Genomic DNA, 27,874 nt, shown 5'->3' on the forward strand with positions numbered 1-27,874 from the left:
GAAAGCATCTAGACATTGATAGAGATGCACGCAACGTTCATCTCCACAATGTTGGGCCAAGAAAGATCCCAGAACATCTTTCTTCGGAAAACAAAGACTGCATCGGAGGAAACGAAAAAGAAGTATTTCCTACGAGGACGTTGGCATCCAGAAAGACTCAAAAAAGTGACACGGACACAGACAGCCGGAGAATCCCGCTCTTGCTTATCGAAGAAACAACGCAAAAAAAGAACCGGCCCTGCGAGCAGTCCCATCCTTCGAGCGAGGTTCCCACAAGTGCCGCTCTACCAAAGAGTTTCCCCGAAAACCACCCTCTCTTTTCGTGACGAAAAGCGTTCTTGCTTGCTCTACTAGTAAAGAACCCCCCCTCTCGTAGAAAAAACTACAGAAAATTCTTCAACTCTAAAGGACCCTGAAGATTTCTTCTTGACATCCGCCCGTCGAAAGATCGACCACGACGAACACTCGTAGACTGCTCGTCACCCCGAGGCAATCGCGCTTCTTTTCGAAGTCTTGGATTTTTAACTGCCACGCATCGCTTCCGCAGTTTTTTTAGGGTTTCGACTTCCCCTTTAAGTTCTCGTTTTCTTTCCATTCCATTTCGTCCCCCTCGCTTCTCATCCTTGACACATCCCCCTTTCTGACGACACTGCGTCCCTGCCTCCACCTCGTTCCATTCAACCGCTACACCTCCGTTTGGCTTTGTCCCCTTTGCTTGCGCACTCAAATCCTTGCGAAAAAATCACCCGCATGCGCAGAAGTCCGCGGAGCTTCACTCCACATACACTCCACTCCCTCTCTCTCTTTCTGCCCCTCTCTCTTCCCTTTGCGTCTCTGCTGAAACACAGCGTTGGTCGCCTCTCTCATCCGGCTCCTCTCTGCCGCGCCTCTCCAGCTCTCTGCCTCGTTTTCTTCTTCGCTCCTCGCGCTCCCCGAGCTTTCACTGGTTAGAGGCATACAGACCTGCATGGCTGCTGTTGATAACACACGGCGAGTGCATCATCTTCACTCCTGTTCTTCACGGGCTCTCGACGAGGTCTACTTGCATTTCCTAGTGAACTTCTCAGGCATGCTGATGTCAGTGCCGTCTTGAGTCTCTCACCGCAAGCCGATGTCCTATGTCTGTCGAGAGAACGCCCGGCGCACTCTCTTCGGAACAGGTCCGCTCACAGCAGGATCCCCGAAGAGAACAGCAGAGGTGAGATCGAATGCGTTCAACTCTTCAGAAGGTCGCTGTGGCGTCTGCACCCGCCGCGCCGCACTCAGGCCTGGAGCCCGACACCGCGACTGTCCAGGTCGAGAAAACGAATCCCTTTTGGACGCCATGTCCAACTCCGGGAGTGGTGCAGGCACAGAAAATGGAAAGTGGAACTGTTCTCTGTCAAGGAGGCCCGAGGTGCGAGCAATGTCTTGTGGCGAGAGAAGTGGGGTCACAGGAGTCGCATGCGAGCTCGAAGAGGAGCTCGGATCCCAGACCGAAAACGGTGCAGACGAGAAACTGGAGGAGAGGTCTGTGCACTCCCTCGGTTCGGGGGAAGATTGAGGATGGACAGCCGAGGACGAGGTACACGAACGCAAACTTGTTTGCGGAGACAGCAGGTGAACTCCCGGACCAGGCAACCGTAAACGGACAACTGAATCCGCTGCTGATGTACATGGATAGAGAGGACAGAGAAAGCCGCGACGCGGAGACCCCCTGGGGTACATACACTCGACTGGCAACACGAACTGCCGGCCTGTCGGAGGCGAAGGAGACGCCGCGCGGGTTGCCTGCAGAGAGAACGAGGGGAGGGAGAGAAGCGCGGATGAAGTAAGAACTAGAGAGAGAGAGGCGAAAAATGTTGTGGATGCAGCTACACACGCATGCAAGGGTCACTGAGGCTTCTTGCCAAAAATCAAAGGCGAAAACATGCGAGTGCTGCCACAGTGGCCAAAATCAGATTTCAACACACTTCTCCGAGACACGCTAAGGAACGCAAAAGATGCACTGCACCGTACAACCCAGTTGTCCGACACAGGTCTACGCGACGCCTGAACGGCTCTTGACCTCGGGAGAGTTCTACACTTTGCCGAAGACACTCGCACTTTTTTAACGCCGCGAGCCACACCCGCGGTGTATGTACAGCGGGTGTTCTTCCACCCGGTGTCAGCTCAGAGACAGATAAACACCCCACACTTCGTAGACACAGCATCACCATTCTTCACAGACAGTTTCCACAGAAGCTCCGTCTCTCCGCTTGCTGGCAAGAAATTGAGGCGCAAGCGATTTCGTGATCCGCCTTCAGAAGTTCCACATGACTATTTTTACCTAAAACGCCAGTGATAGCCGCAGTTGGAGTAGTTGAAAACGTATCTTACTTTTTCGACGGAGAAGGCATTACATACGTGAGTTGTTTTTCCGTTTCTCTTTCTGTGTCGAACCCGCTCGCGACTGTTTCCTCTCTGTGACCTACCTCAACCTCGTGTCTCAGCTCATCGAGTGCGTCGAGAGCTTCCTCGAGATTCTCTTCCCACACGCGACTGCGTTCGATGCACACCGCATGGCTCTTCCGCAACTTCTCTCTCTCCACTCTCCCATCGCGAACCCCGCGGCGGTCGCCTCCTCGCCTTCCTCTCGCGTCCTCTCCCAGCGCGTTCCCTTGGCCGCTCTCAGACTCGGCGGTCGTTTCTTCTTCTTCTTCTTCCAGAAGCACCCGCGCGAGGTCGAGACGAGGTCTTCTCTTCTTCAACTCCCCGCCACTCGAGCCGCCCTCACGCGTTCCTCTCGCAGAACTGGCCGCGTCGTGTGCCTCGCCGAAGCAGCCCCCGCCCCCGCATGCACGCAGCAGTCGGCTGTCTAGACAGAGCGGCTGTCCCGACAACCGAGCGGAGCGCGCGTCTGGGCGAAGCAACTTGAGGCGACTGGTCCGGAGAAAAGTTCTGAGAATCGCGGGGCGGAGAAAAGAAAAGTGGAGGCGCTGCGAATCTGAGAAGAAGAGCGAGCTGCTCGGAGAGATTCCAGCCGCTCGCGTCTCCGCAAAGTCCCCTGCACGCCAACCCCCAGCCTCTTCCTCCGCGACCGACTGTTTCCGCTCGGCCTCCGCGTCGGAAGCCCGAGAGTCGCCTCCGACGCCAGCGACGTGAGAGGACGGGAGACACGCCGAGGCGCTGTCTGCGTCGTATCTGCGGAGAAAGGCAACCAGGGCGCTGTGGATCCTCCGCAGCCGAACTCTCGCCGGTTCTGGTTGTTTCTTCTTCGACTGCCGCTGGACAAAGCACAGCAGACGAGACCGTACTTCTCTCTGCTGGAATTGAGTCAAACTCCAGGCGTCTCGTGACGCCTCTCCATTCTCCGCAAGCCCCGGCCTCGACGTAGACGACTTCTCCGCGCACCCTCGCTCTTCCGAGTCTCGGCTCTCGAGGCAGGCCAAAGAGTCTGTTGCTTCTCCGTCGTCTATGGGGGCTCCAGCGGCTCCTCCTGCCACCCGCGCACCCCACGAAATCGAAGGGCCGTCAAAAACTGGAAGCTCCGCGTCTAGGCGCCGCGCCAAATCGGACAACGCGCCTCCTTCTCCACTGTGTCCTGAGAGCCATGCGACGTCTGCACGCCCGGCCAACGGGCCTTCTTCCTCTGTGTTTCTCGCCCTCTCGAGTCTCTCTTCCTCTTCGCTTCCCGCGTCCTCTCCGTTCCTTTGTTCGACGTCTACTGACCTGGCTTTCCTCGGCTCTTCGTCTCCTCCAGACGACTGGACCGACGAGAGGACGCACGGCGAGTCGGGAAGCCTTCCGCCCCGCGCGTCTTCTCCCGCAGTTGCCTCGGCTTCAGAAGACGCCGGCGACGAAGGCCTTCGCGTCCTCTCGGCCTCTGCGAGACGCGAGGGACGCACCCAGAGTTCACGGCTGCTGTTCGAGGGCGGCTTCGTCTCGCCCGCTGCGTCGGAGTCGCGAACAGCAGAGTCTGAGGAGGTCGGGAGAGCGACTTTCGCGAGCCACTGCCCGAAGAGTTCGTGGTACGCAGCGAGGTCCTCGGGAGGACAACAGAAGACACGCGCCGAGTGATACGCATACGGCGACATGAGACCATGAAAAGCCGTCGGCACTACTTCTTCCGCCCAGGAAGGCGCATGGCGCTTCAAAGCCTCGAGCATTGCGAAGCACTTGACGCGAGCTGCACGCACTCCTGACGCGGAACGTCGCCTCCACAGGCCCCCATACGATGGAGAAGACAGAAAATGGTCCTGGAGACACCGCAAACACCGATTGCGGGGAACAGAGACACCCGGCGAAGACGAGGAAGAAGCAGCAGCAGGGAGCATAGCGGAAGAAGCTGGAGAAGAAGAGCAAGCAGAAGAGAGAGAAGAAGAGGGAGAAGGAGCTGGAGAAGAAGAAGCTCGAGAAGAAGACGCTGGAGAAGAAGAAGCTGGAGAAGAAGAAGCTGGGGAAGAACCGAGGGAAGAAGAATGGTACGCCCCAGTTTCTTTCGCTGGTTGCGGAGAGTGATCTGAGACATCTTTCGGGGGTTCGGATGGACAACCAGAAGAAGACAAAAGACTTCCGCTGTCCTCAGACGGAGACAGTGGCTTCTGCACAAGAAGAGAAACGAGCGGCCCTTCCTTCTCGGACTGCGCCCACTCGGGCCCAATGTCCGTACAGCTCGACTCTGCAGGCGCGAAGAGCGATGAAGAAGAGAATGCCTTTGGAGACGTCGTTTGCATGGGTGTGGATTCTCCCGGACAGAGGGCCCCGACGTGACCGGGCGCGTGCAGAGCGGAAGAAGGATCGAAGAGACAGGTGTCTCCTTTGGTCGCTGCTCCATGAAGAGACAGCCCAGCGGGATCCAGCGACGAAACGGGGGAAGACGAGACGCATGCGGCCGCTCTCTCGTGGCAAGGCGCTTTCCAGTCTCCTGAAGAACTGGAAGTATGCCGGACGGGAGACACACGAGACGCATGCGATGACGGACCACTGTTGAAAGTCTTGGAAACGCCGCTCGCGCCCTCCAGGGCTCTGAACAGCTCGGCCTCGCCCGAAGCGCGGTCGGGCCCCCCGAAGAAGCCGGACACGCCACGCATCTCTTCGGGCGCGTTGGGCTCCCTCCGCGCCCCATGGGCCTCGAAGCCCGCCGAAGGCCCGACGCACGGGAGCCTCTCTCCCTCCACGGACACCCCGAGCGACGGCGTCGCAGAGCTCATCGCTGCTTCAGCTTTCAAGGAATCGCCTTCTTCAGAAAGTCGATTCTTCACATTGGAGTGGAGGAACGCAGAAAAGGAAGAACAGAGAGGAGACAAAACGGAAGTGGGCAAGCGGGAAACAAGGCAGGAGAGAACGGAGAGAACAGAGGGAAGAGAGGACGGAAGAGAGAGGAGAGGAGATAAGAGAGGAACGTGACGCAACAGGATGTAGAGAGACGAGACGACGCCGGTCGAGCGCTCGCGGGTGTTTCAGAAGATACGCACTCGAAGAAGGAATCCGGAAAAAAGGGGGAACGTAGAAGTCCAGTGGCACACACAAAAAAGGCGACGGAGACCTCCCTGGCACAACAGGTCGAAGGAAGATCGCCAAAACTGAGAGATTTTCTCCAAAAAGATGATTTTAAAACGAAAGACAACCTTGCAGATTCTCGACACAAAACTCACTGGGAACAGACAGTCCGCAAAAATCTCGACTTTTTGATTGCTCGGCGAGTCGAGGCTCCAAAGAACGAAGCAGGCGAACCCGAGCGGGCGTCGCTCTCCAGAAAAAGCTCGAAATTCCCTGCAGTGAAACTACATGCGCCACCCGCTCTTCATTTGTAGACTCGAAAGCTGACAGTCCCGCAGACAGAATTACGAAAGACGTCCCAATATTCCACAAATCAAACAGTACACCTGTCTGTGCCATGCATAAAACAAATGCAAACGCATCCCTATGCATATAGGCATATATATACATGCAGTGTCAGGGATTCGGACTGCAGATCTGCAGCAGGAGGATGAGTCCGGAATTCCGTGAACAAGCCCTCAGGCGGTCACGCACCTCGGTTGAGCCAAGGGGGTTCTCCCTCTCAGTGGAGGAAGCTCCGGCCAGCAGGTGAAAATGCAGAATTCCGACACAAAACTATCAATCCGGAGTAGAGTTGTCTCTGGAGGGCGCCAGATCGATCGATCGGTGTAAAGTTTCACAGCAGCTACATGCGAGTTCGCCTTGTAGGGCAAAGATGTGCTCGGAGACACAGGGAGCCTGCGTCGGTTGAACGGCAACGCTAGATACAGCTAATACCGCTTCCAGGTACGGCTGCGGATGCATCTCTCCGGCAGACAACGCTAAGGTGGGGTGCCTAGACAGCCAAGCAATCGCGTCGGCAATCTAGTTTTTGGACAACGGAACAGAGCAGGAGGCAGGGCGTCTCGTTCGGCGAAGAAAGAACGGGTCAGAAGCGAAAAAAAGAACGAAAAAGGCGAGACAAGAAAGCGACGGGTGTTCCCGGCGAAAAGCCAAGTGTCGGGTGACGGCGAAGCAGCGGGGGTGTAGTGACACCGGAAACAGCCGGCAAACAGCCACGTTCGAGAAAACGAACCGAATCTGTTTGCCGTTTTCTCGAGACCCTGGTGATTTTTTCTTCGAGTTCAGAGGCCACACGCATGCGCGAGAGCCTCGGCGGGAGAGCAGTGGATCTGGAAGACTGCAGAAGCTCTAGAAAAAAGAAAAGGAAATCGCTGTCGCACTCTGCGGGTCGGCAAAAAGAACCGCCGGCTGCGACGCTTGCCAAGCAGCCACAGATCACCAGCCGGAGAAAAGAAAATTTCCAAGTCCCGGAGACAGACAGGCGTGAGCTCAACTTAAAACCACTCAAGAAGGCGTGGACATTTCTCTTGAAAGCTTTTCCCCGGCTTTCAAAAGAACATTTTTGGTGTCCGCTGTGTTCCAGCAGAGCGCGAGACTGCGATCTAACGAGGACGAGGCGCCCCTCGTGCCGGGTCGTCGACGACGGGGAACGAAAATGCCACCTTTCCCGAGAGAGGAGACACGAAAGGAAAGCAAAAGGAACGCCAGAGAGAGAGGGCAGTAAAAATCTATCCGTTTTGGGGAAGTGGAAAGCCCGCGAAGAACAGAGTGAGAGAAACTGCTGCGGATCGGGAGCGCGAGGGCGGAGAGTCTTTGGAACGACGGAGGCGAGGGGTTTTTCGCGCCTGGCGGGTGTGTATCGGGGGAGGCGGGGGACTTCCCAGGAACTTGCATCGAAAAGCGAAAGATCGCCGCTTTCGGAAGGAAGTTTTCCGCAGCCGAGACCCGCGAAAATTCGCTGAAATCCGGAAGTCCAGAGACCGCAGAGAACCACACCTGCACCGACCCCAGTTGCAGCGCGTAAAGGGGGCTGCTGACGCAGATGTACGCGGAGGTCGGGGAAACACAGGAGCTCGGAAAACCAACGAAGAATATCTTTGAGAACTCTCGTTTGAACGCGGGTTTCTCTCCGATCACTGCAGGAGACAAAACGCGGAAAAAACGGCGCCGTTCAGTCCCCGTGGGGGAAGCAGATCCACGGTTTTGACTTGGGGGGAGTCGAGTCGTCCAGGTGTACAGACACAATCCAGACGACACCACCTGAGCGAGGCCGCCTTCTTGGAAGACTCGGAGAAACGAACAAAGCTGGGGTTCCAGAATTTAGCGAGCAGGGCACTGGACAAAGCAAAAGGCAGAAGAAAAAAAGGGCCTCGTGTTCACGCGAGAAAAAAAAAGCATCTGCGAGTTCGGTGCGGGCGGTGCGGCTAACAGGCCGAGGGCTGCGAACAATGGAGAGAACCGGCAGAGAATGCCGAGAGCTTTGACAGCAGCTTGGGAGCCTGTAGAGATTTCTTCTGCTTTGAATGCGTCTGCTAAAATAGCGCTGATCATAAATGCGGAGACTCGTGCAGAAACCGCTTTCAAGAGTTGTGCGTCGAAACCGCGTCTGGCGCTCTCAAGGCTATTCAGCGTACATACACACCCCGGAGGCGGGTGTCGTCAGGACATCCTACGTATGGCAGACGAAGACGACCCGCGGTGAAGTAGGGAAGAAAGTGGATTTTCACGCGAGCCTTTCTCCGAGGAAGACTTTTTGCCGGTAGAGACGAGAGAAGTGAGAGCAACGCAACAGAGAATCTCCACGAAGCCCGAGGCGTAGTCTAGTGTCAAGATGATGCATGTCCAGCACCTTCAGAGCACGTTAATACTCCCTTTCTCATTTTCCTTCCATTTCTCTCTCGGTTCTTTTGCGCCAGGCTCTTTTCTACACCCGCCTTGAGGGCAGACCTAGCGCCGCCGAGTGTCTTCTTCCAGTGTGTGTCCACCCTGGGTCTCCTGATGCAACCGCGAGTTACTCTCGCCTGTTGAGTTGCTTCATCCCGGAAGATGAAATAGCCAAAGTGAAGAGGAATAAGGACGAGAAAATCCAGATGGGGCGCACTCAACTGTAAACGCAAATGCCTGCAGGTGCCCGCCCCTTGAGGCTCCTTGAGGCGAGCGCGTCGGTGGTGAGGTGACAGCGACGCCTGAGACACAACGAGGTCAGGAGGAGCCCGGACTGCGGAAGCGTGGAGGTTTGACGACGAGAAAAGATCGAGTACAGCGGCAATCAGCGAAGAGAAAGGGAAGGTGCAAAGAACGAGACTAGGAAGAACTTGGTGCGTTGCTCTATCGAAAAGTCTTCGAAAGGGCAATCCCCGTCGACCATGCGTCGAGAGTGTTTTTTGCGGGAGGGACTCAATCCGGTGCAGACCCGCGAACGACGCCAGCGTGCGGTCCGCGGCCAGTCTGAAAGGCGGGTCCAGGTGTACATACACCTCAGCAGAGGTGCGAGAATCTCAGAATATTCGCTGTTGAGGGGAAGCGAGTGGAAAAGAAAATCGACTCATGTCTGTTGAAAGCCTTTTTCATCCGGCGGCTCTCCTGTGTGAGCCCGCGGTCGATGCGCGCGTGGGTGGCTGAAGGTAGTAAGAACGCGCTTTTCTCGACTTGTTGAACCCAGGAATTTCTTCTGGCTTTTCTCTACGCTTTCTTTCGCCTTTGTTTCCTTTCCGTTCGGCTCTGCTTTCGAAGGTTAACGCCGCAACTTTGTGCCGTTTTCCCCACTCTCCGATGGCCTCCATCGAGACTCCTCAAGCAATCACGAAAAACAGGCCGTATAGGCGTCTCGATAGATGATGCCAGCCGCAAAGCGCACGGCGACATCGATATTTAAAGGGTGTATAAGTTTTCTTGCCTTCCTTCTTTCATTCTCCGTTTGATCTCTATTTCCCCCTTTCCCCCGTCTGTTTCTCTCGCCTCATTATCATCTCCATTTCCTTGGGTTTCTCCTTTCCTTACCATCTTTTGCTCTCCCCTCCTCCCGCTTCTCTTCTCTCGTCCTCGTCTCCCTTTCCTTCTTTCACCCCTTCTTTTCTTCGTCCTCTCTTTCCTCTCTCCCTTTTCTCTTTCTTTTCTTCCTTCTCTCTTTCCTTTATTCCAGTCCTCTGCCTCCTCTCCATTGCTTCGGGCGTCAGCTTCCTCTGCGTCCCTGTTTTCTTCTCACCTTTCTGGCTCATCGACTTCTTGTCTCTGAGGGGAGATGTGAGTTCTCACTCCTGATCGAGTCGGTTTTGCTGTCCTTGCTCTCCTCTCTTATCTAGCTCTTTCACTTTTCATCTTTCCTCCCGTCGTTGTTCTCCTTTCTTCCTCTTTCGTCTCCTTTTTCTCTCTCCATCCGCTCCCTTCTCGTCCTCATCTGGCTTACCGTCTGCCCCCCCCCTTCCCGGCTTCTCCGCCCTTCTCTTCTTTCTCGTCTTTCCGGCTGTCTCCTTTTTTCATGTCTTCATGTCTCGCTTTTTTTGCCGATGAACATGGATCTCTCGCCTGCCGCGGTGCCTCCCCCGCGCCGCAGCGCCTGCAGGCGAACGCGAAGTCAGGGACGAAAGCGGCCTCTGACGGACGCAGAGGAAGGAGCCGCCAGAGAATTGGAAACTCAAGTGCCAGTAGAGGACGAAGGAGAGGCAGCCTCTGAGGAGGATGACGAAGACACTGAAGACTTCGAGGAGGATGACGAAGACGATGAAGACTACGAGGAAGATGATGAAGACGATGAAGACTACGAGGAAGAGGAGGAGAAGAAGGGCAGGCGACCGGCGAGGCCCCATGGACGGAGAAGCAGCGAGAGAGTGAGTGGACGCTCGGGGCTTCGAGGCCGAGCAGAAGAAGCGTCTACAACAGACAAAGGAACAGAGGAAGAAATGCATTTCGAGGATGATGAAGATCCCTTTGGAGGCGCTGGCTCTTCCGAACCTGAGGACGACAATGACTCCGACTGGCTGCGAGAAGAAGAGTAAGTGCAGGGAAGGGGGGGAGCGTCCAGACTCTGCTCCCGTTTGGCTGACAAGTGACCCAGGTAACTCTTTCCTGTCTGGTCTTGCCTCTCCTGTCTGTTGTGTCTCTCTTTCTCTCTGTTTTCTCTCAGTGTTTGCTCCCCTCGCTTTCTCTCTGAGTGTTGTTGCGCTTTCTTGAGAAAAGGAGACAGAGAAGAAGGCTGAGGACGGGAGGAAGAGTGAAGAGAGAAGGAGGAAGCGGTCAAACACAGGTGGAGAGGCTGTGGGAGGTCGACCGAGATCGACCGAGATCGAACGACGCGTCTCTCTTCACAAGTGGCGGCATGCGCTTTGGTTCCTTCGCCCTGCGTAGAGCTGTCTCCTTTTCAGACCCCACAAACGAGGGGTCTGCGTTCGCAAGGACAGACGAGATCCTGGGCGCAAGCCGCCACGGGAAGGAGCCGCTTCACCAGGGACAGTCCACGAGGCCCAGCGACGCGCGTCGCCCAGAAGCGATCGAAAGTTGCAAAGGCTCTCAGGGACTGCGAGGCAGCCGACCGCTGAGTTGTCTCACCCGACGGTTCAACAACGGAGGAGCTTCCTCTGGGAAAGAAGAGGGACTGCGCGTTGGATGGGAGATGCAGATCTGAAGACGTGGATGTTCACCGGATCGACGCTCCCTGGGGTTGAACACACCTCTGAAAAGCATTGTATCTTCTGCATTCGCTTCAGGACTGACGACCTGCATTCGGAGAGCTCGATTGCAGAGAGCGAGATGGAGGAGTACTTCATGCGAGAGGACGAGACTGAAGACGAAGGGAAGGCGGCAGCTCCAGGAAGCAGACGAAGAAAAGGCAGAAGAAAACGAAAGCGCGCGGAACGTAAGAACATCTTGTCTTCCTCGGCCCGATCCCATCATGGTGTAGTTCCCTTTCTCTCGCTTCCTCGTCGTCTTCCGCCTCGGCCGTGGCTTTCCGGGGGCGCTTCATGTTCTGTCACTTTCTCTCTTTCTTGTCCTATCTTGCATGTCTGCTGGTCATGTTCTCTCTCTTCTCTCTTTTTGCGCCGCTGGTTCCCCCTCTGGCCTTGTGCGCATCGTGCTGCGTTCGTCGTTTTCTTCCCTGCTTCATGGAAAAGGGCAACTTTCTCTTTTCGCTTGCCGCAGCGTTCAGCGGAGTCACGACGCAGAGGAAACGCCGACGGAAGAGAACGGCTGCAACTCCCAGTGAAATGCCTCCCGCAGTGAGAATGACGAGCAGCGAGACATCACGAATTCGCATGTCTTGGTTTTCCGTGTCTCTCTTCTTCTTCAATTCTCTTCTCTCTCTTCTCTCTCTTCTCTCTCTTTTTTTCTTTTTTCTCTCTCTTTCGCTCCTTTTTGGCTCGTCCTTCTGCCTTCTGCTTCCGACATCTTCTCTCCCTGCGGCTGGCGTCTCTGTTGCTTGCCGACTCGAGCTGGAACAGAGAGATCCCTCCTCTGTGCTGGATTCTACAGCACCTCGTCCGGTTTGGAATTCAGTCAGAGAAGACGAACCTCTGCGGAGGTCGACAAAAAGGACCGCGCCTGTCAGCCCCCGCGAGAGTTCGAACTCGAGCGGCACTAGCTTTCCAGCCGAACTGCGTTGTTTTTTTGCAGCTGAAGAAGTTGATGGGCGAAGCAACGGATGCCTACTTGCGCGAAGAGTTCGAGAAGGCTGTACAGATTCTCGAAGACATCGTCAGACAGGCGCCTGGGCTGCACGACCCTTTCCACCTTTTGGTATGAAGAACAACTCGGCAACGGAGACGAAGGCTTGAGGGAATGGAGGCGCGACGAGAACGGAAGCAAGACAAGGAAGGAAGCAAGACAAGGAAGGAAGCAAGACAAGGAAGGAAACGAGACAAGGAAGGAAACGAGACAAGGAAGGAGGAAGAAAGAGAGGAAGAGAGAGAAGAGGAGAGAATGCCGAGAGGCGACGAGGCGAGGAAGCAAAAGAGACACCACCCGATGCGAACATGTGGACGAGCACACCTGGCGGGGCATGTGACAGAACGAAGAGGTCTCCAGGAAACTGAGGGGCAGGAAAAAAACAGAAGCTTGAGCAAAGGATATGAAGAAACGGCGCAAAGAAGAGAGGCAGCAAAAAGCGAGGAGCAGGCAAATAAGGAAGCGAAACACAGGAAGGCGCCAAGAGCGTTTCCCGCACAATTGACGTCTCCTCCATGCCCCGTTTTGAATCTATCTGCCGCCCTGTCAAAGAGAGACAACAAAGCACATGTGGTATCACCTTTTCTCTGTCAATCTCTTACGTATATACATATATATATAGATAGATGGATACAAACATATATATATATATATATGTATGTATGTATATTATCTTCTGTCTCATTCCTTCGTCAGTCTCTCTTTCGCTTCTTATAAAATATATCTCGTATGGATCTTTTGCTTCCCTCCTTCCTTGTTCTCTCTGTTTGTCTCTGCCTGCGTGTATGCGTGCGTCTCTCTCTTGGTACATATATATATATATATATATATGTATATCGTTGGTCTTCTATTTCCTTCTTTTCTCTCCTGGTTCTGGCTTTTGCGTGCTTCATTGCGGAGAGAGGTCTGTCGAGTCTTTCGCTGAACAGGAAGAGTGGTTCCTCGTAGGCCTCCTGCCGCGTCTTCTTCAGCGTCTTCTTCTGCCGGGTGTCGTCGCGCCGAGGAGGCCCCCGCAGCTGAGGCGTCGCGCGCTTGTGGTTCTTCGTCTCGTTTTTGCTGCAGGGCCTGATCTACGAAGAAGCGTTCGGCGACAAACGGCGGGCGGTCGACTTTTACCTGCTCGCTGCGCATCTTGTTGTCCCTGGAGACCCGGAGCTCTGGAGACATATTGGCTCGATGTCTGTCCAGCTGGGGAACCTCCCGCAGGCGATCTACTGTTTTCGCAGGTGTCTGAGGAACGCCAGCAACGCGCAGCTCTCCGCAGCCTGCAGCGCGGGGTTTCGTCCAGACATGCACCTCCCTCCCGTCGAGGAGAAAGAAAAAGGCGACTCCGAGGACGAGCTGGATGTACACTCTGGCGGCGACCGAGGGCGCAGGCGAGAGCGCAGGAAGAAAGGAAAGGAAAGGCCGCCCAGCATGGAGGAAGAAATTGCCTTTTCTCTCGCCACGTGCCACCAGCAGATGGTGAGACAACGGGGAGAAGAAGCGGAGGGTCAGAAAACGAGAAGTCGAGACAGCGAGAGGAAGACGCGTTGAGAATGCAGACGACTCGCGGGGAACTTTTCTTCTCTGAGGACTGCACACCACAGTTTCGACCTCTCTCTTGTCGCACGCGGGTGATATCGATGAACGCATGAAATGCCGATGCCGCTACAACTATCCTTGGCTAGTCGCGAACAAAGATCCACAAATGAAACTGCAAGTGTAGAGGGCGGTGTGGATGGACTCTAATAACAATCCTGTCGCCCACAGATCGCAGTTCAAGAAGCTTGCGACACTTACAATCTCGCACACGGCTCTACCAATATATATATATATATATATATGTTTATATTTATTTAGAGATATATACATTTATTTACATTTATCTATTTATATGTAGTTGTTTATTTACATAGAGTTATATCTATACCTATATCTATTTATCCATATATATATATATATATATATATTTGGTGACGTATTTATACACTCGTATAGGTGTACACACGCTGCATGTATATTTGTATGTGTTTGTGGATTTACATATCTTTGCATGAATTCGGATATATGTATGTCTGTTTGCATGTCGTTGGCGACGACATCCATTGCATGTAGCCTCAGTGTATGATTTTTGTGCTTATTTGTCTCTAAATGGCAAACTCGTTCACCATCTTATCTTCTCGTTGAACGTGTCTGTTCCGGTGCTGCCAGGGCGACCACCACCGAGCTGTTTCTCTTCTCTACACTCTGTTGTCGATTCGTCCTGGGGACTTTCTTCTCTCGAGAGAAACAGCGAGAAGTTTGTACCGTCTGCGTCGAGTCGTGGAGGCGAGAGACATTCTTGAGGCTGCGGTGTTCCCTCTCCTTCCGCGACAGTTGAAGGAGGAAATCGTCAGTCAAGTTCCGCAGCAACCTTCTCCCATCTCTGCGTCTTCGTTTTGTGCTGCCTCCTCTTCCCTTCCTTCGTCGGTTTCCTCTGAGAGTTGCGGGAGCGCCTCCGCTTTGCTGGAGACGCGAGGTGTGGGGAGAGAGAGTCCTCGAGAAGATGCAGACGCAGGAGAGAGGAAGAAGAAGAAGCAAGAGCCGGAAGAATTCCGTGGCTCTGCGTCCGAGAAATCCGCGAGTGCTGCAGACGAGAGAGGGTCAGACAGAGAGAGAGGCGACGGCTTAGAAACCAGACAAACGCATGCAACGACTCTGCTGGAAACATGGGAGGGCCGGATGAGTCTCAATACGCTTCAGCTGGACTGCGTGAATCTCCTCGCCGAGGTGTACAGACACCTGCACGAGTATCGCCGCTGCTTTCTGCTTCTGCGCTTCGTCACTCGGGGTTGGCAGGCCTCTCAACTCCCTCTGGATTTGCTGGTGAAACGCGCAGCTGCGGAGCTCTTTGTCGGCGAGGTGAGGCAACAAGGCCTTGCGCTGGAGGCTGTGGAACGCTGTTTCTTTTCACAGTTTTCCACCGCTCGGTCCGTCTCTCGATCTGCGTCGCGACGTCGTGCCCTGTTCGTACTCGCTGTCTCGTGATCTCTTTCTCTCGCGGGGTGTCTCTCTACCTGTCTCTCAGTCTCTGTCTCGCTACGCGTCTCTCTCTCTTCCCCTGTTGCCTGTCGTCGAAGTCGTTCTCCGCTATTCCGCCTTCTGTTCTCGATACGCCTCCGCACGTTGCTCCACTTCAAGTGGTCTGAAAACTGGAATTTGATCCAAGACAGCAGGAACCAGCCTCTGCTTTGGGGGCGCGTCTTTCCAGAGAGGAGCTCCGAGTGCGGGAGACACACGAAGCGAAAAAAATGTTCCAAGCTTCAAACTGTGCAAACTTGAATCCGCTGTCATGCTTGTGGCCTGCGAGAGGGTGTCTACGTACAGCAGAAACGCTTACGCCAAGGGAAGGAGGGAGACAGACGAGACCCCCGCGCGCGGGGAAGCCGCTTCAGACGTCACGCATTAGCAGACACACATGCAGTCGAATGCCTCATTCAGGGAGGAAGGTGCAGACAAACAAAGCTGAAAGAAGACAGGGAGAAAAAGGGGAAGAGGTCAAGCGGAGACTTCGGGACTGCGCATGCAAACACTGGAAGTCTGCGAGGCCTTCCCAAGCCTGTTTTCCAACTGAAGCCGTCTGCCTGGAGGTGCGATGAAAGCACAAACTGTCTCAAAAAAAAATAAGGAAGTTGTGCGGTCCTCACACGGGTGCATGCGTCACATTTCGAATGCAACGGGGAGATCATCCACTCTCTGATTCGTTGTCACTTCTCTCTTCAGACGAACCACTCCGGTGATATTGCAGAAAAGATGCTCTGTGCCGCTGCCATTGCTCCAAAGCAACAGCTGCCTTCGTCCTCTTCGTCTGCCTCTTCGTCTTCCTCTTCGTCTTCGTCTTCTTCCTTTTCTTCGTCTTCGTCTTCGTCTTCCTCGTCCTCTTCCTCTTCTTCTTCGTCTTCGTCTTCCTCTTCGTCTTCTTCCTTTTCTTCGTCGGTGCCTCTTCCGGGTCCTGCCTGCAGAGGCGAGAGTGTTGGAGATGAGGACGAGGGAGAAGTCAGCGAAGAGTATGTGGACCTTTTTCTCACTCTGGCAGACGCTTGGGCGCATGCCGCGGAGCATGAGCGCGGCCTTCGTCTTTACCAAGCTGTGGCGAATCTCCCGCAAGTCGCGACAGACACCACGGTGAGTACTGAATGCACTTTGCTGGGGTTTCAGGTTTGCAGAACTTGGTTCGTCGGGAGTTTCACGAATGAAAAACGCTTAGAGTTTTCAACAAGTACACCACATCGTTTTTGGAAGTGAGGAACGACGGAGATGGGCGAGTCGCGAAGGATCGAGTTCTCCCGCAATCCCCGCCTCTTCTTTTCTCTACATATGGAGTCACACTTCGAGGCTTCTCACCACAAAAGATGGGTGAACCACAACGTCGTTCATCGACGCCTACGCGTTTGCGCTCTTTCCGTTGCAACGTTCCGAGAGAACGAAGGCGAAGGTTTTCCTGAACATCACATCCACTGTCGTTCGTCTCTGCATCCGCACAGTGGCGGTGTCGCACTGTAACGACTTCCGAGAAGCTCTTACGCACTGTGCCTTTCCGAAGAGGCAGAACCCCCGGAGACGACAGTGATCGCGAAGCCGCTCGCGAAAGCGTTGCTTCCATGCGCATGCAGTTTCTCGGAACTCGAGGAAAATACGACGCCGGACTTACACAAAGGGGGCCGTGATGGTAGAGAACCACGACGGCAGATAGATGTCGAGGAACAACGAGGAGCAAATGCTTTTGAAGAGTGTTTCCCGTGGCGAATTCCTGTTCACATGCATGCCTGCTCTGACCCATAAAGGGATGAGACGCGAGAAACAAGACTGAATGAAAACTCTCTTGTTTCTAGCGAAGGGATCTTCGTTTTACTTTCGTCTCCTCCTGGACAGATGAGACTCACCCTGGTACGAAGAAGCAAGAGTCTATCTACATCCTTACACCTGTATACATCGTGCCACACCTATATCCGTCTTTACATACATGAATATATATATATATATATATATACATATATATATGTGTATATTTGTTTATGTTTATTTATGTATATACATGCATATATGTATATATATTTATGTACATGTTTTGTTTGATTTTTAAAAATACATTTGATGGTGCATACGCGTTTATTGGAGTGTCTGTTTTTGTTGCTCTGTTTTTTTTCGCCTCGGTGTCTCTGGCTGCAGCTCGCGTTAAAGACGGCGAATTGTTTAATCCGACTTGGGAACTTGCAGGGTGCTGCGGATTTCCTTCAGAGGTAGGAAAGACGCCAGCCGTTCTTCGGTCAGTGCTTATACAGTGCAAGCAACTTTCGAGTCTCGATTCCGCAGCGCGGTCCACAGTCTCGTTTTTGTTCGCCGCGGGACCTCACTGAAATCGAGCGCTTGTCTGGTTTTCTGTTCGCTGCGTTTCTTCCCGAGCTAAAGCGCGTCTCTTATTCTCACACACATTGCTTCCAGACTTCTGTGGGGAAGACCATCCACTACTATACTGGTTTTTTACCTTTTCTCTCTTTTTGCCTTCTCTGTCTCTCCTTTGTCATACTCTCTTGTCCTTCATAGTGTTTTTTCTCTCTCTTTTTTCACCGAGTTCCTTTCCCTTCTCACCTTCTCTGGCGCCCCTTTACTATGCTCGCTCTTTTGTCTCCTTTTTATTTCTTCTCGCGCCTCCATCCTCCCGTGTTTTCCTCTATCGCTTGGGCGTCCTTTCCTTCTTCACGGTCTCTCTCGTCTCTTCTCTTTCCTCTCTCCTCTCGTCTCCCCGTTTGCTTCATTTCTTCCTCGTAAGCGTTGCGTCTGCGTTGCCGCCCTTCTTTGGCGTTTTCCTTCGGTGTTCCACATGCGTTTTTCTCCCTCGAGTTTCCCTGGAGTTCTCCGTGCTTTCCTCCTTCCTCCAGGTGGCTGGTGCAGAGCGAAACGCGGCGGCAACAGACAGCAGGTGTACGAGACGCAGAGGTTCGCTTGCTTCTGTGCGACTTGTTGAAACAGTTAGGTCAAGACCTCGAGGCGGACTACACCCTTCTCACCATTTCCTACAAGCACCTGCGAGAGCGCGATAACCTGCCCAGGTACCTCGTGTCGAGACGGTCGCGTCTCTCTGATTTTCTTCATGTCTGCATGCGCCGCTGTCACAGCCTGCCGTGTGTCGACGAATGTCTCCTCGCTTTTTGTGCGGTCTGTGGATCGCCCAGCAACAAGACTCGAGCACCTGTGTATCGTTGAGGAAGCGGCGTTTTCGTTTTCAAGGGACAGTTCGAAACTTCAGTACATGCAGAGGGGAGTGGAGGGTCTTCGATGCAGAAACGCGCGCGAGAGAGAAGAAGGACGAGGAATAAGGCGCTGTCTTGCGGTTTGTGTGCGAAAAATGACTCTGGCCATCTCCACCTTTGTGAAAGGCTATCTGCGAACTGCGCTCTCGTCGAGTTTCAGAGAGAACGCGTTGCCACAAGTAAAGACATCTTCGTCCTCGTCTTGTTCTCTGCGTCTCTGCTTCTCCGTTCAGAGCATGGAGCAACACGGATCGCGAACGCGACTTGTTCGATCTCCAAGGACAACTCGACGCTCTTCTTTCTCGTCCTCTTCCTTCGTCTCTGGAGGCCTCCGTCTCCCCTCAGTCCTCTATCCCTTCTCCTCCGTCTTCGTCCTCTTCGTCACTGTCTCTCGGTGAGGCACCGCCTGTTGTCTCCTCGACTGCTCCTCGTGTTCACGACTCCCCTCACTTCCCTTCTGTCGGAGACGCTGTGCATGCGGCTGGTTCTCTCGGCTCTTCTCCACCTGGCTCTGGCGACTCTTCTCAGACGCCTTGCCAAGACGAAGGAGCTCGAACCGTGGCAAACCGTTTCCTGGCCCTCGTCCAAGAATGCGAACTCGACACTTGTCGAGTTCTTCGTCAGGCCTGTCGCACGCGAGTTGAACTCGCACAAGACCCAGGCGCCGAGCAGTTCTTCTCTCCGTCTCTCCCCCTCACGCTTCCCCACAGTGACCCGAGACGCAGCCACGCGAGAAGGCCGACAGCCTCGCCCCTAGGTGTCTCCGGTGTCTCTGCTGTCTCCGCGCTGGACAGGAAGAAGGGGGAGGCCGGCACCCGAGAGGAAGAGACGGAGGAGAGAGCGGAGGCCGGGGACTCCGGTTCCTTGCTGAACATGAAGAAAGGGGGAGGATCGACTGCAGGAGCTGCGAAGGCGAAGGATCCAAACAAGTCTCTCCAACACTACAAAATAAAACAACACTTGGGGTTGAGGTCCATCGAAGACTTTGTGGGTGAGAGAACCTCGTGCGAAAGAGACGAGAGAAAAACGCGAGACAGAAAGGAGTTCGACGGTGCGGGGACCAAGCCGGCGCGTTGCTGTGCCTTTCATTGTCGGCGTCTCTCCAAGGTTACGGTTTCCTGGAAGAAGAGGCCGAACACGAACCGAGATGTGCTGTCACATGCAACGGCCTCTGCAGACATTTACACAGCTACAAGCCTACAGTTACACATACATACATACATACATACATATATACATATATATATATATATATTTCATACACATGTATGTGCATGTGTATTTGTTTTAGGGGATACAGAGATGTGCTGATGTGCATTTTTGGCTGTCCGCCGATAAACCTCATGCGTGAATCATCAACGGCTTCGCGTGCGTATCCGTAAATTCTTGCCTCTCGCTCGATGCATGTTCACCCCTGCATATATGCACGCATATATAAATATAAATATAAATATATATATATATATACATACAGTTAGACATACATTTGCATGCAAACACATGGACATACATATCTATTTATATGCATATTCGTGTATGTCTCCGTGATGATATCCGTTTGTATGAAGTTATTTATTTATCTGTTTATTTATTCTTCCTCGGTGTTGTTCCTTCATGGACATTCAGATGAGAGAAAAAACGAAATTCGGATTTCTTCTTGATTTTCCATTCCAGTCGGATGGACTCTGGCGAAGACACGTTTCGGCGCGGGGGTGAATAGCTGAGTTCCCAGTTTTAATTGGAACGCTGTGAAGTTCAAATCGAAACGTTCTTGCTTGTTTCAACCGGCGATTGTTGAAGTTCGCCATAACGAATGTTCTTGCCAACTCGAAGAAGCTGTGTTTCCTGCATTTGTGCGGCAGGCCTAAAGGGCTACTTTGACTTTCTCTGCAGTGGCGTGGAGCTCCTGCGGAGACAATGCAGACACGAAGAGGCGGTCGCTCTTCTGGAGGCAGTTTTGAGCAATTGGAGACAGAAGCGCCCCGACGGCAACGACGCGCAGAAGCGGCAGATCAAAGAAGAACTCGAAGTTCTTTCGATTTGTACGTTCCGAACTCTTTCTCTCAAAGGCGCACATTTGGCGGGGACTCAAAGAACGACGGGAACCGACACTTGCATATCAAGGCACACTCACCTTTGTAGAACAGACGTAGACAGAGAGATGCAGGATCGCGGGCATCTTGATCTGCAGACGGAGACTCTTCTAGGCGCAGACATATCGATATATAGGCCAAAATATCTGTACAGAGATGTATGTAAGTATATACCCATGTGGAGAGAAATAAGCATGTACGTTTTTATATAGATATGTACACATACATGTACATCGGTACGAAGATAAGCAATTTGGGGTGAATGGTGGAGTGTGGCGTAGAAAGGCACATGACGGAGGCTTTTGTGCAGTAACATTCAAGGCCGGTTGTTCGTTTCTCAGCTTTTTTTCTTTTCGCTTTGCGCTTCGAGAACACCAGCCGCCAGTTGACCACGGATGTGCAAGAACAGATTCATCTCCTTCTGTACTTCTTTGTGTCTCCCCCTGTCTCTCTTACTCTCCCTCTATCTGTCTACGGATGGGCATTTATATATATATATATATACATATATATGTATATGTATATGTATATGTATATGTATATGCATATATATCTCTTCGAGGCGCGTGGATGACTTCGTAGCAATCGCAGGAGAACACTGCTTGGAAGAGGGGGTTTGATGAAAATTATATCTCTGCGAGACCGCCTGGGATTCGCGGAACAATAAGCACCCGAGACACCCTGGTGGTCTGCAAGTGCGCGCGGGGAGCGTCGATCAGCGTTTGGATGCAGCAGAGAGAGTCGCAAGCTGGATCTGAGAACGCGTTTGCGGTGTCGCCCTCGAAAGGCTTCGTTCGTGGACTTGACATGTCGAGAGAAAAACTGCTTTTTGTGTCGCGCATGCACCAGCTGTGCTCGTTGGAAAAAGTGAAAGATGAGGTCGCTTTTCATGCGAAGAACGTCTCTGAGAGCCCCTGAGAGTGCCTCAAGTTCTCCGTGAGTTCGAAAGGTTCGCAGAGTCTCAGTGTTTCCCCTGCTACTTTGTCTTTTCACTACGGCCTTCAGCTCTGAGTGTGGAGGGACGCCTAAGTCGAACGGCGCTCGCCTCGCTGCGTCATTTGCTTCAAAGGCGCGCAAGCATCTCTCGACACCGGGGCTCCTGGCGTTCGCTTCTGGAGGTCTACGGACGCCTGCTCTTCACAGGCCGCCTCGCGCAGCAGGCCTCGAAGGCCCTCGCTGTCGCCAGAGAGAAAGACCTTTTCCTCGAAAACAGGTGAGCGACTCGAGATGAAACAGAGCGGTTCTGTCAGGTGAAGCATAGAGACGATCTGCACGAGACAGGATATTCTGCAAGAGAAGGGAGAAGGATTTTGCGAGATGGAAGGGAGAGAGAAGTCCACCACGTGAAGAGATTTTACAACGTAACCGAGACTCTGGAAGGTGAAGGGGACTTTGAGATGAAGCAGAGAGACTCGACCGAGAATTGAGCCACCAGAGTGGAGTGGTGGACCTCGCGAGTGCGTCACACTTGCGCGACACTCACTCGCCTTTCCTTTGCGTGCACCGGCTTGAGGAAAGTTCTTCCAAACGGTGCGTGTTTGAAAAACCCAAGTGACAAATCGTTCGATTTAGAGAGAGGTCGTGACGCGAGTGGTCGCCGCGGGCGTCGAGGCGAGTGTTTGTCCAAGTCAGAGACGGTCTTACTCTTTCGGCGTCCTGCTGTGCAGATCCTGGACAATTCGACAACTCCTTCAGCGCCCTCACAGCGACGCTCTGACACTCATCGTCGGACATTTTTGCATGCTGTCTTCGCGCTGGAGATTCGCCGTCGCTGAGTACACTCGGACGCACTGTCTGAGACCCCGGGAGCCTCTCCCGTGTCTCTGTCTCGCCGTCGCCTATCTCTGTCTGTCGACATCGAACAAAACTCAGGTGCGCGCCACGAGACGCGAAAGGGCAGAGGAAGAAGGGGAACAAAAACAAAACAGGGCGTTCTGCGCCTCGCTTCCGTGCAGAGGCTTCTCTTCTGGGTGCCAGACTGTTGCTCGGACTCCGAGCGCGCCATGTGAAACGCAGGACTTGAAGCAAAGCTCGGGTGCACAGACGAGACTTTGGCAGGAATGTAAATGTGTTTGGAAAGATGTATATCACTTCACGTAAATGCAAAGGGCTCTCTGCTTTTCCGGTTCCTCTCTGGCGATTTCACCTTAAGGCGCATCGGCAAAGTTTCGAGCTTTTCAGGATTTCCTGACACACCGACCTGTGAGGCGAGATCCGCCACAGGTGGACTTGAAACCCTGTTTATGGCAGCAGGTGCATGGAGTGCACGTCTTCTGTTCACCTTTGCGTTGCTGGACGTCGAGACAGTGCATTGGGGATGAGCAACAGTGCAGGGCGCCACCGCGGAGTTGAGAATGAACGAGCAAACATGGTGTTCTCAGTGAACTTTTCCTTACTCGCGAGTGAAACATATCTCCAACGCCTTGTTGACTGTGTGTGCACATGCAGCTGTGTATGTATTCGTAAGTGTGTTGATGTATGTGTCGATTTACGAGGACCTGTAATTTACTGTGTTTATAGACGCAGATGCCTGTATCTGAATATGCAGAAATTGTGCTGATTGACGGACATATGTGTTTCGTGGTCGTATAGAATAAACATGACATGGTACTTCGAGGCTTCGCCATGCTGGGACGCTACAGCCAACTGAGACGCGAGACTCAAGAAGACGCTGCCGACATTTGTCAGCAAAAGAATGCTTCGTATGCGCTCGAGGTGCAGACAGTTCGCATGGCTGAGACATTGTACAATCTTGCTCGGTAAGGATGTATACAAGTCTCAAAGGGCCTTTGTCATTCCGAGTGAAGATCGGGCTCTCTTCGCTGTCTCCCTTCGGGCGCACAGACGCCTTTTGCTGGGGACACACGGTAGACTTGCGGCTGCGTTTTTACGTTGGCCCAAGAAGGATGTCAGGCAACCGTGGTTATGTCTGTGGCATCCATACCTGGTGTTGAGTTGGTTGGATATCTGCAGTGATTATCACCTTAACGTTCCCCCGGATGGAGAGTCCACACTTTTCTAGGTTCAACTAAACTTCCTTTTTCTCGGGAAGACATGCTACAAGTTGGACTGCTGGTTTAGACCGTGTATGCCTGTGTGGTCCTAGGTACGCAATGAGCTACACACATATACAAGGGATTGGACAAGCTTTAGTAGATTCATATTGTCGACAGGGGGCAACTACAAGTGATGGGAGCTCAGTATCCGACGACATCAAGATTTTTATACATTGGTAACGATCTAGGTGGATCTGAAATATTTACGATTATCACTGATATCACCAGCGAAAGAAAATGACTCTTCAGATGCCAGTATGGTCAGAACCACCGTGCTGAGAGCCTATCTGGCAAACGGTTTTGTGTCTGCTTCTTGCGGTGAGGAAGACTGGAGACGTTAAAATGGACTGAGAGGGAAGGGATAGGTAACGAAGCAAAAGGCGATATGAAGAAATGAAAGAGGAAGAAAAGAAGGGGAGAAACGGTGTCGTCGAGGCGCCGAAAAGAAGGCGGGGCACTGTGGTGGCTATCTCTTTCCCGGATCAGCCGTGTCAACTTCTTTTCTTTGCTGCCTCACTTTCTGCCGCAGGGCGTATCACCATGTGAATCTCTTGCATCTGGCAGTGCCGTTATACCTACGATGTCTTGACTTGCTGGATAAGACCGGCGATACATCGAGTGAAGCTCACGGAAACTCATTTCCGTTTCCCCAAAAGCCTTGGCTTCCCTCGCAAGGGGAGAACGGCCACGACAATTCGTGCGCAGGGAGCGCTGCTTCAAAGGCGCAGGCGGGGTCGATTACCGGATCAGGTGCCGAAAGGAGCGGCGAGGCCGCGATTCAACTCGACAAAGCGCAGATTCAGAAGGTCAGTGGGTGTTTTTTCGCGTTGTCGACAAGACACGGCGGTTGTCGTGGTGTTTTGCCTGACGATCCACGAAACGCGGGAAGCGTGCGGTTTCACAACCACGTCCTATTTCTGCGTCGGCTATCTGCAGGTGATTACATGGCATTTGAGTGCGTCTTCTGTCGCCGAGTGTGCGTGTGACTGCGTAGACAAAGAGGGAAGCGCCGTCCGCAGCGTCAATCGCTCTTAGAGAGACACTGTCAACCTATACAGTATTAATCACAGTACACGGTATAGCTATAGCTTGTACACTCTTAATGTTCCATACGAAGGATACGGTAACTTCTGTATACCGAGCTATATTGGGGGTCCCAAAGCCGTGCGAGACGAGCATGCTGGAAGCTCGACTCACCTTGTAATTCAGCCACTGCTTATGGTGTGGAATGTCATTTTCTGTGTATCTGCAGTGTGCAGCATTGAATCTAATGTCGATCTGGCGAAGTCAGGGAGGCCTGGCGCAGGCGCGAGCCGTTGCCAGCCGCTATCTGGTTTGGGACGCAGAGTAGTGGACCCTTTTCGTTTCAGATTTCAGGTGTACAGACACTCGGACCCGAATGGTGCGCTTGGCCCCCCTGTGGCTGACGTTTTCCTTTCACAGCATTTGCCAGGCAGAAGAGGCAGTCAAAAAACCATGCAGACATCTCAGGGGTCTTTACTTGCATGAAGCAGTACATGGGAAATTGAGGGATCAAATTTTTCGAGACTCTCGCACTTTTTGACAGACGGCACTTGAGTCCACTGGCAGCCAGATACACGGGGAGGGCGCGCCTCGTTTGAGTGAGTGCAGAAGCCAGGTGCCATGTTGGAAAGAGGCAAAGCAGCCGTCAGACTCACGGGGTCGGGCGGAAGATGAATTTTCATCAGTCCGTAATATGCTTTGCGTACATGTCCCTTATGAGAGGTGCTTGTTTTACGGCGAGCAAACTACCGACACTCTCGTAATTCTTCATGGCTCAGGTACAGCGTATTTCATTGGGCAAACACGGTGGCGTTGCTGCGCTTACTCTTTTCCGAAAAAACACCCGTGATTCGGAAATTGTCTATTTCTACTTACTAGTATAAATTTGCCTCTGAGCAGCAAGCACAGACTGCTTTCGCATGTGTAGCCTGCGCAACCTATGACGCCGGTGATGAAACTTTTCACGATCGCGGAAACGGCTCCCGTACTCCCGCGTTCGTTTAAGAACGTAAGAGCTCGGGTACCGTTATGTCTAGGGAGAGGCCGAGACTCTCGCTGGAGGGAGTATGTCGAGAAAAACGCTGATGGTACACTTTTTCCCAGTGTCACTTCGTGACAGCTTTCTCCTCAGTCCACGGTTGGCCTTTTCTCTGCGCGAGTGCATTGCGAACGATCTTCAGAACACACCTGTGTCCGCGATGCATAAACCTTTCAGCAGCGGGTCTGTCACGGAAAGAAAGCAGTGGGTCTTGCGCCGATAGGCTGCAATTTATTTAGATCCGCCGCGCCGGACACACAGGTCGCTTCTTACTTGGTCACGGTTGCTTTATGCGTTAAATTCTATGGTTTTCGCTGTTCGAATAACTGCATGAAAGTTCGCAGAAAAACTCGTGGCAAACGAATGTGAAATTCTTCCGAACACAGAACCACCGGGCAGGATTAGGCTACAACTTTCTATCTGTATGTTGGCACTGAATTGTCGACTGCTGTGTCCGCCCTGAACGCACTTCGGTCGGAACTTGTCCGCCGGATTTTGGTACCTGCAGTGTTCGATTCCATAGCGCGCTTACGACAGACAAGAAGAAACAGCATCCACTCAGAGCCAGCAACGGTTTACTGCTTCGGTGTTCCTCAGTGTTACCATTCTAACATCTGCTGTTGTACACTTACAGCTGAAAAGCTGGCTGTCAACGGGGGAGCATCGGCGCGCGGACAGCACCCGGTGCCGAAAGACGAGTGGTTGAAAACGGTATTTCTACTAAAGACCCTCTCACCGACGCAACCATCGTTGTTGTGGCCTTGGTCTCTTTGAAAGAAACAATAAAAAACTGCATATTGGCAAGTCAGAAATTTCTACGTGGCATTTGACTGATTCCACGCACGTTACCTGTCAGCAGCGATTGACAATGTACTGAAACGCATGATTTCTTCGTCCTTTCGCGGTCACAGTTTGCGACATAGAGACAGAGAGTTCCGGAGCAGATTTTGCTGACAATTCTGGTGCTCAGTCTCGAAAACGAGTGTCGCTGGCATCCGGTGAAAGCCAGCTCCCAACGCGCGGGACGAAACTACGAGTTAGACACGGTTCGAGCGACAGTGCACGATGAAGACGCGAGTGGCCCCACGCTCGCCATCCGGAACGCAAAGTCGAGCCGGCCCGTTTTCGGGCTCCCGTCCACAATTTCGCCGCGAGTCCGAAGAAGAGCTAGTTGTGTCTGACGCAGGGGGACGCCGCCGAGCGTTGCGGAAAAACAGGGAACCCGAATCCAACGTGTCTTGCGCGACAACTTTTCCTGCAATGCGTCCTGTCGGTCTTTTCATTCTTGTGCCACAGTTCGTTTTTCTTTAAAGAGTGGAGTGTCTACGTTTTCGGGATACCCATTAACACTGCGGTGTCATTGTTTGACGAAGTTGACACAGGAACCATGGAGCGAGCTAGCGCCGCTGCGGCAACACGTTCGCCTATCTTCGCGTCTGCACTGACCAAGAGAAAACCCCTCCTATTGCTGCTTGGATTCGCGGTCGTCTTGACGTTTTTCACTTGCGGGGTTCCAACTACCTCTCTGCGGCTGAGGGGCCCCAAATTCACTCTGCAGGATATGAAGAAAGCCATCAAAGACGCGAAAGACGGTGTGAAAGGTGTTGAGGACGCTAAGAAAAAACATCAGAAGGCTGAGGATTCCGCCAAGAAGGCATCAGGATCAAAGAAAGACAAGCTACAGAAGGAGGCAGACGAAAAGAAAGAAACGTTGCAGAGCAAGATTAAGGATATGAAGCAAAAATGCGAGGAGTTGCGTCAGGTGAAAGAAGGCACCAAGAATAACAAGGGACTCAGTGATAAAGAAAAAAAGGATTTCTCGAAGGAAGGAGAGAAAGCCGACGAGGTTCTCAAAAGATGCGGGACGGTTGTGTAGGTGTAGCTCTTCATAACCAACCTCTTCCTCTGTGGCCAGGAAACGTGCTGCAGGAGCGAGACGGCTTCGCCGAAAGAAGGGATTTGCACAAAAAGACCGTGACTTGTACAGATGGGAGCGCGTCGCGGTATCCTCTGTGCGGACACCGGGACCAAGCGTTTTGTTACACGAATGGTTTTAAAGTGTGGTGCTCGCGTTTTGGAAGAAACGTTAGACGAGTGCGTGGCACTCGCAAAAGTTTGCTGTTGCTGGGAACGTCGCTGCAAGACTCAAAAACAGTCAACCTATGATTTTTCGTTTGCAGTCACGACTGTCAGTAGATACACCACACGGCAGGTGTCTCTTTCACTCCAATTTGTCATTTGAAGGCACGCAATGCCAGTGTAGACGGAAGAGATCCGTGACAAGTGCAGTGCACCAGGAGGTGGCGGTACGAATTCAGGGACCAGGCCATAAGTCACGGTCGCAACGCCAATGTTTCGCGCCAACGAGCGACCACTTACAACACAGAAGTAGTGGAGTTCCTTTCGTGGAACTATACACACTCGAGACAC

At 52.9% G+C, this 27,874-nt stretch overlaps 3 protein-coding genes across 3 annotated transcripts; 2 read left to right on the forward strand and 1 right to left on the reverse strand.

Annotated features, from left to right (window-relative positions):
• On the reverse strand, nt 1-8,732 carry TGME49_314220 (hypothetical protein). The gene is made up of 2 exons (XM_018782808.1): nt 2,454-8,732; nt 1-1,770 (listed from the first exon to the last, which is right to left on the reverse strand). Exons 1-2 carry the CDS (start codon nt 5,169-5,171, stop codon nt 1,117-1,119), a joined length of 3,372 nt encoding a protein of 1,123 aa, XP_018635384.1. The 5' UTR covers nt 5,172-8,732; the 3' UTR covers nt 1-1,116.
• Nucleotides 5,722-25,880, forward strand: GTF3C3 (general transcription factor IIIC polypeptide 3 GTF3C3). The gene is made up of 16 exons (XM_018782809.1): nt 5,722-10,294; nt 11,007-11,155; nt 11,440-11,516; nt 11,911-12,033; nt 13,024-13,425; nt 14,155-14,844; nt 15,706-16,107; nt 17,152-17,222; nt 17,862-18,032; nt 18,467-19,224; nt 20,096-20,275; nt 21,332-21,539; nt 21,994-22,198; nt 22,919-23,085; nt 23,912-24,188; nt 24,635-25,880. Exons 1-16 carry the CDS (start codon nt 9,810-9,812, stop codon nt 24,731-24,733), a joined length of 4,464 nt encoding a protein of 1,487 aa, XP_018635385.1. The 5' UTR covers nt 5,722-9,809; the 3' UTR covers nt 24,734-25,880.
• Nucleotides 25,881-26,542: 662 nt separating this feature from the next.
• BRP1 (bradyzoite rhoptry protein BRP1) lies at nt 26,543-27,621 on the forward strand. Its single transcript, XM_002364584.2, has one exon. The coding sequence runs from the start codon at nt 26,832-26,834 to the stop codon at nt 27,318-27,320; it is 489 nt and encodes a 162-aa protein (XP_002364625.1). The 5' UTR covers nt 26,543-26,831; the 3' UTR covers nt 27,321-27,621.
• Nucleotides 27,622-27,874: the final 253 nt, after the last annotated feature.

The sequence above is a fragment of the Toxoplasma gondii genome, chromosome XI (genome assembly GCF_000006565.2).
Source record: "Toxoplasma gondii ME49 chromosome XI, whole genome shotgun sequence".
Lineage (NCBI taxonomy): Eukaryota > Apicomplexa > Conoidasida > Eucoccidiorida > Sarcocystidae > Toxoplasma > Toxoplasma gondii.

Bases quoted from the DNA above. Each gene is read 5' to 3' on its own strand.
- TGME49_314220 (XM_018782808.1), bottom strand. From the start codon at position 5,171: ATGAGCTCTGCGACGCCGTCGCTCGGGGTGTCCGTGGAGGGAGAGAGG. The intron at 1,771-2,453 runs GTAGGTCACAGA...TTCTCTCTGCAG, and splicing joins AGCTGAGACACGAGGTTGAG to GCAACCCGCGCGGCGTCTCC.
- GTF3C3 (XM_018782809.1), top strand. From the start codon at position 9,810: ATGAACATGGATCTCTCGCCTGCCGCGGTGCCTCCCCCGCGCCGCAGC. The intron at 21,540-21,993 runs GTGAGCGACTCG...CCTGCTGTGCAG, and splicing joins GACCTTTTCCTCGAAAACAG to ATCCTGGACAATTCGACAAC. The intron at 22,199-22,918 runs GTGCGCGCCACG...GTGGTCGTATAG, and splicing joins CGACATCGAACAAAACTCAG to AATAAACATGACATGGTACT.
- BRP1 (XM_002364584.2), top strand. From the start codon at position 26,832: ATGGAGCGAGCTAGCGCCGCTGCGGCAACACGTTCGCCTATCTTCGCG.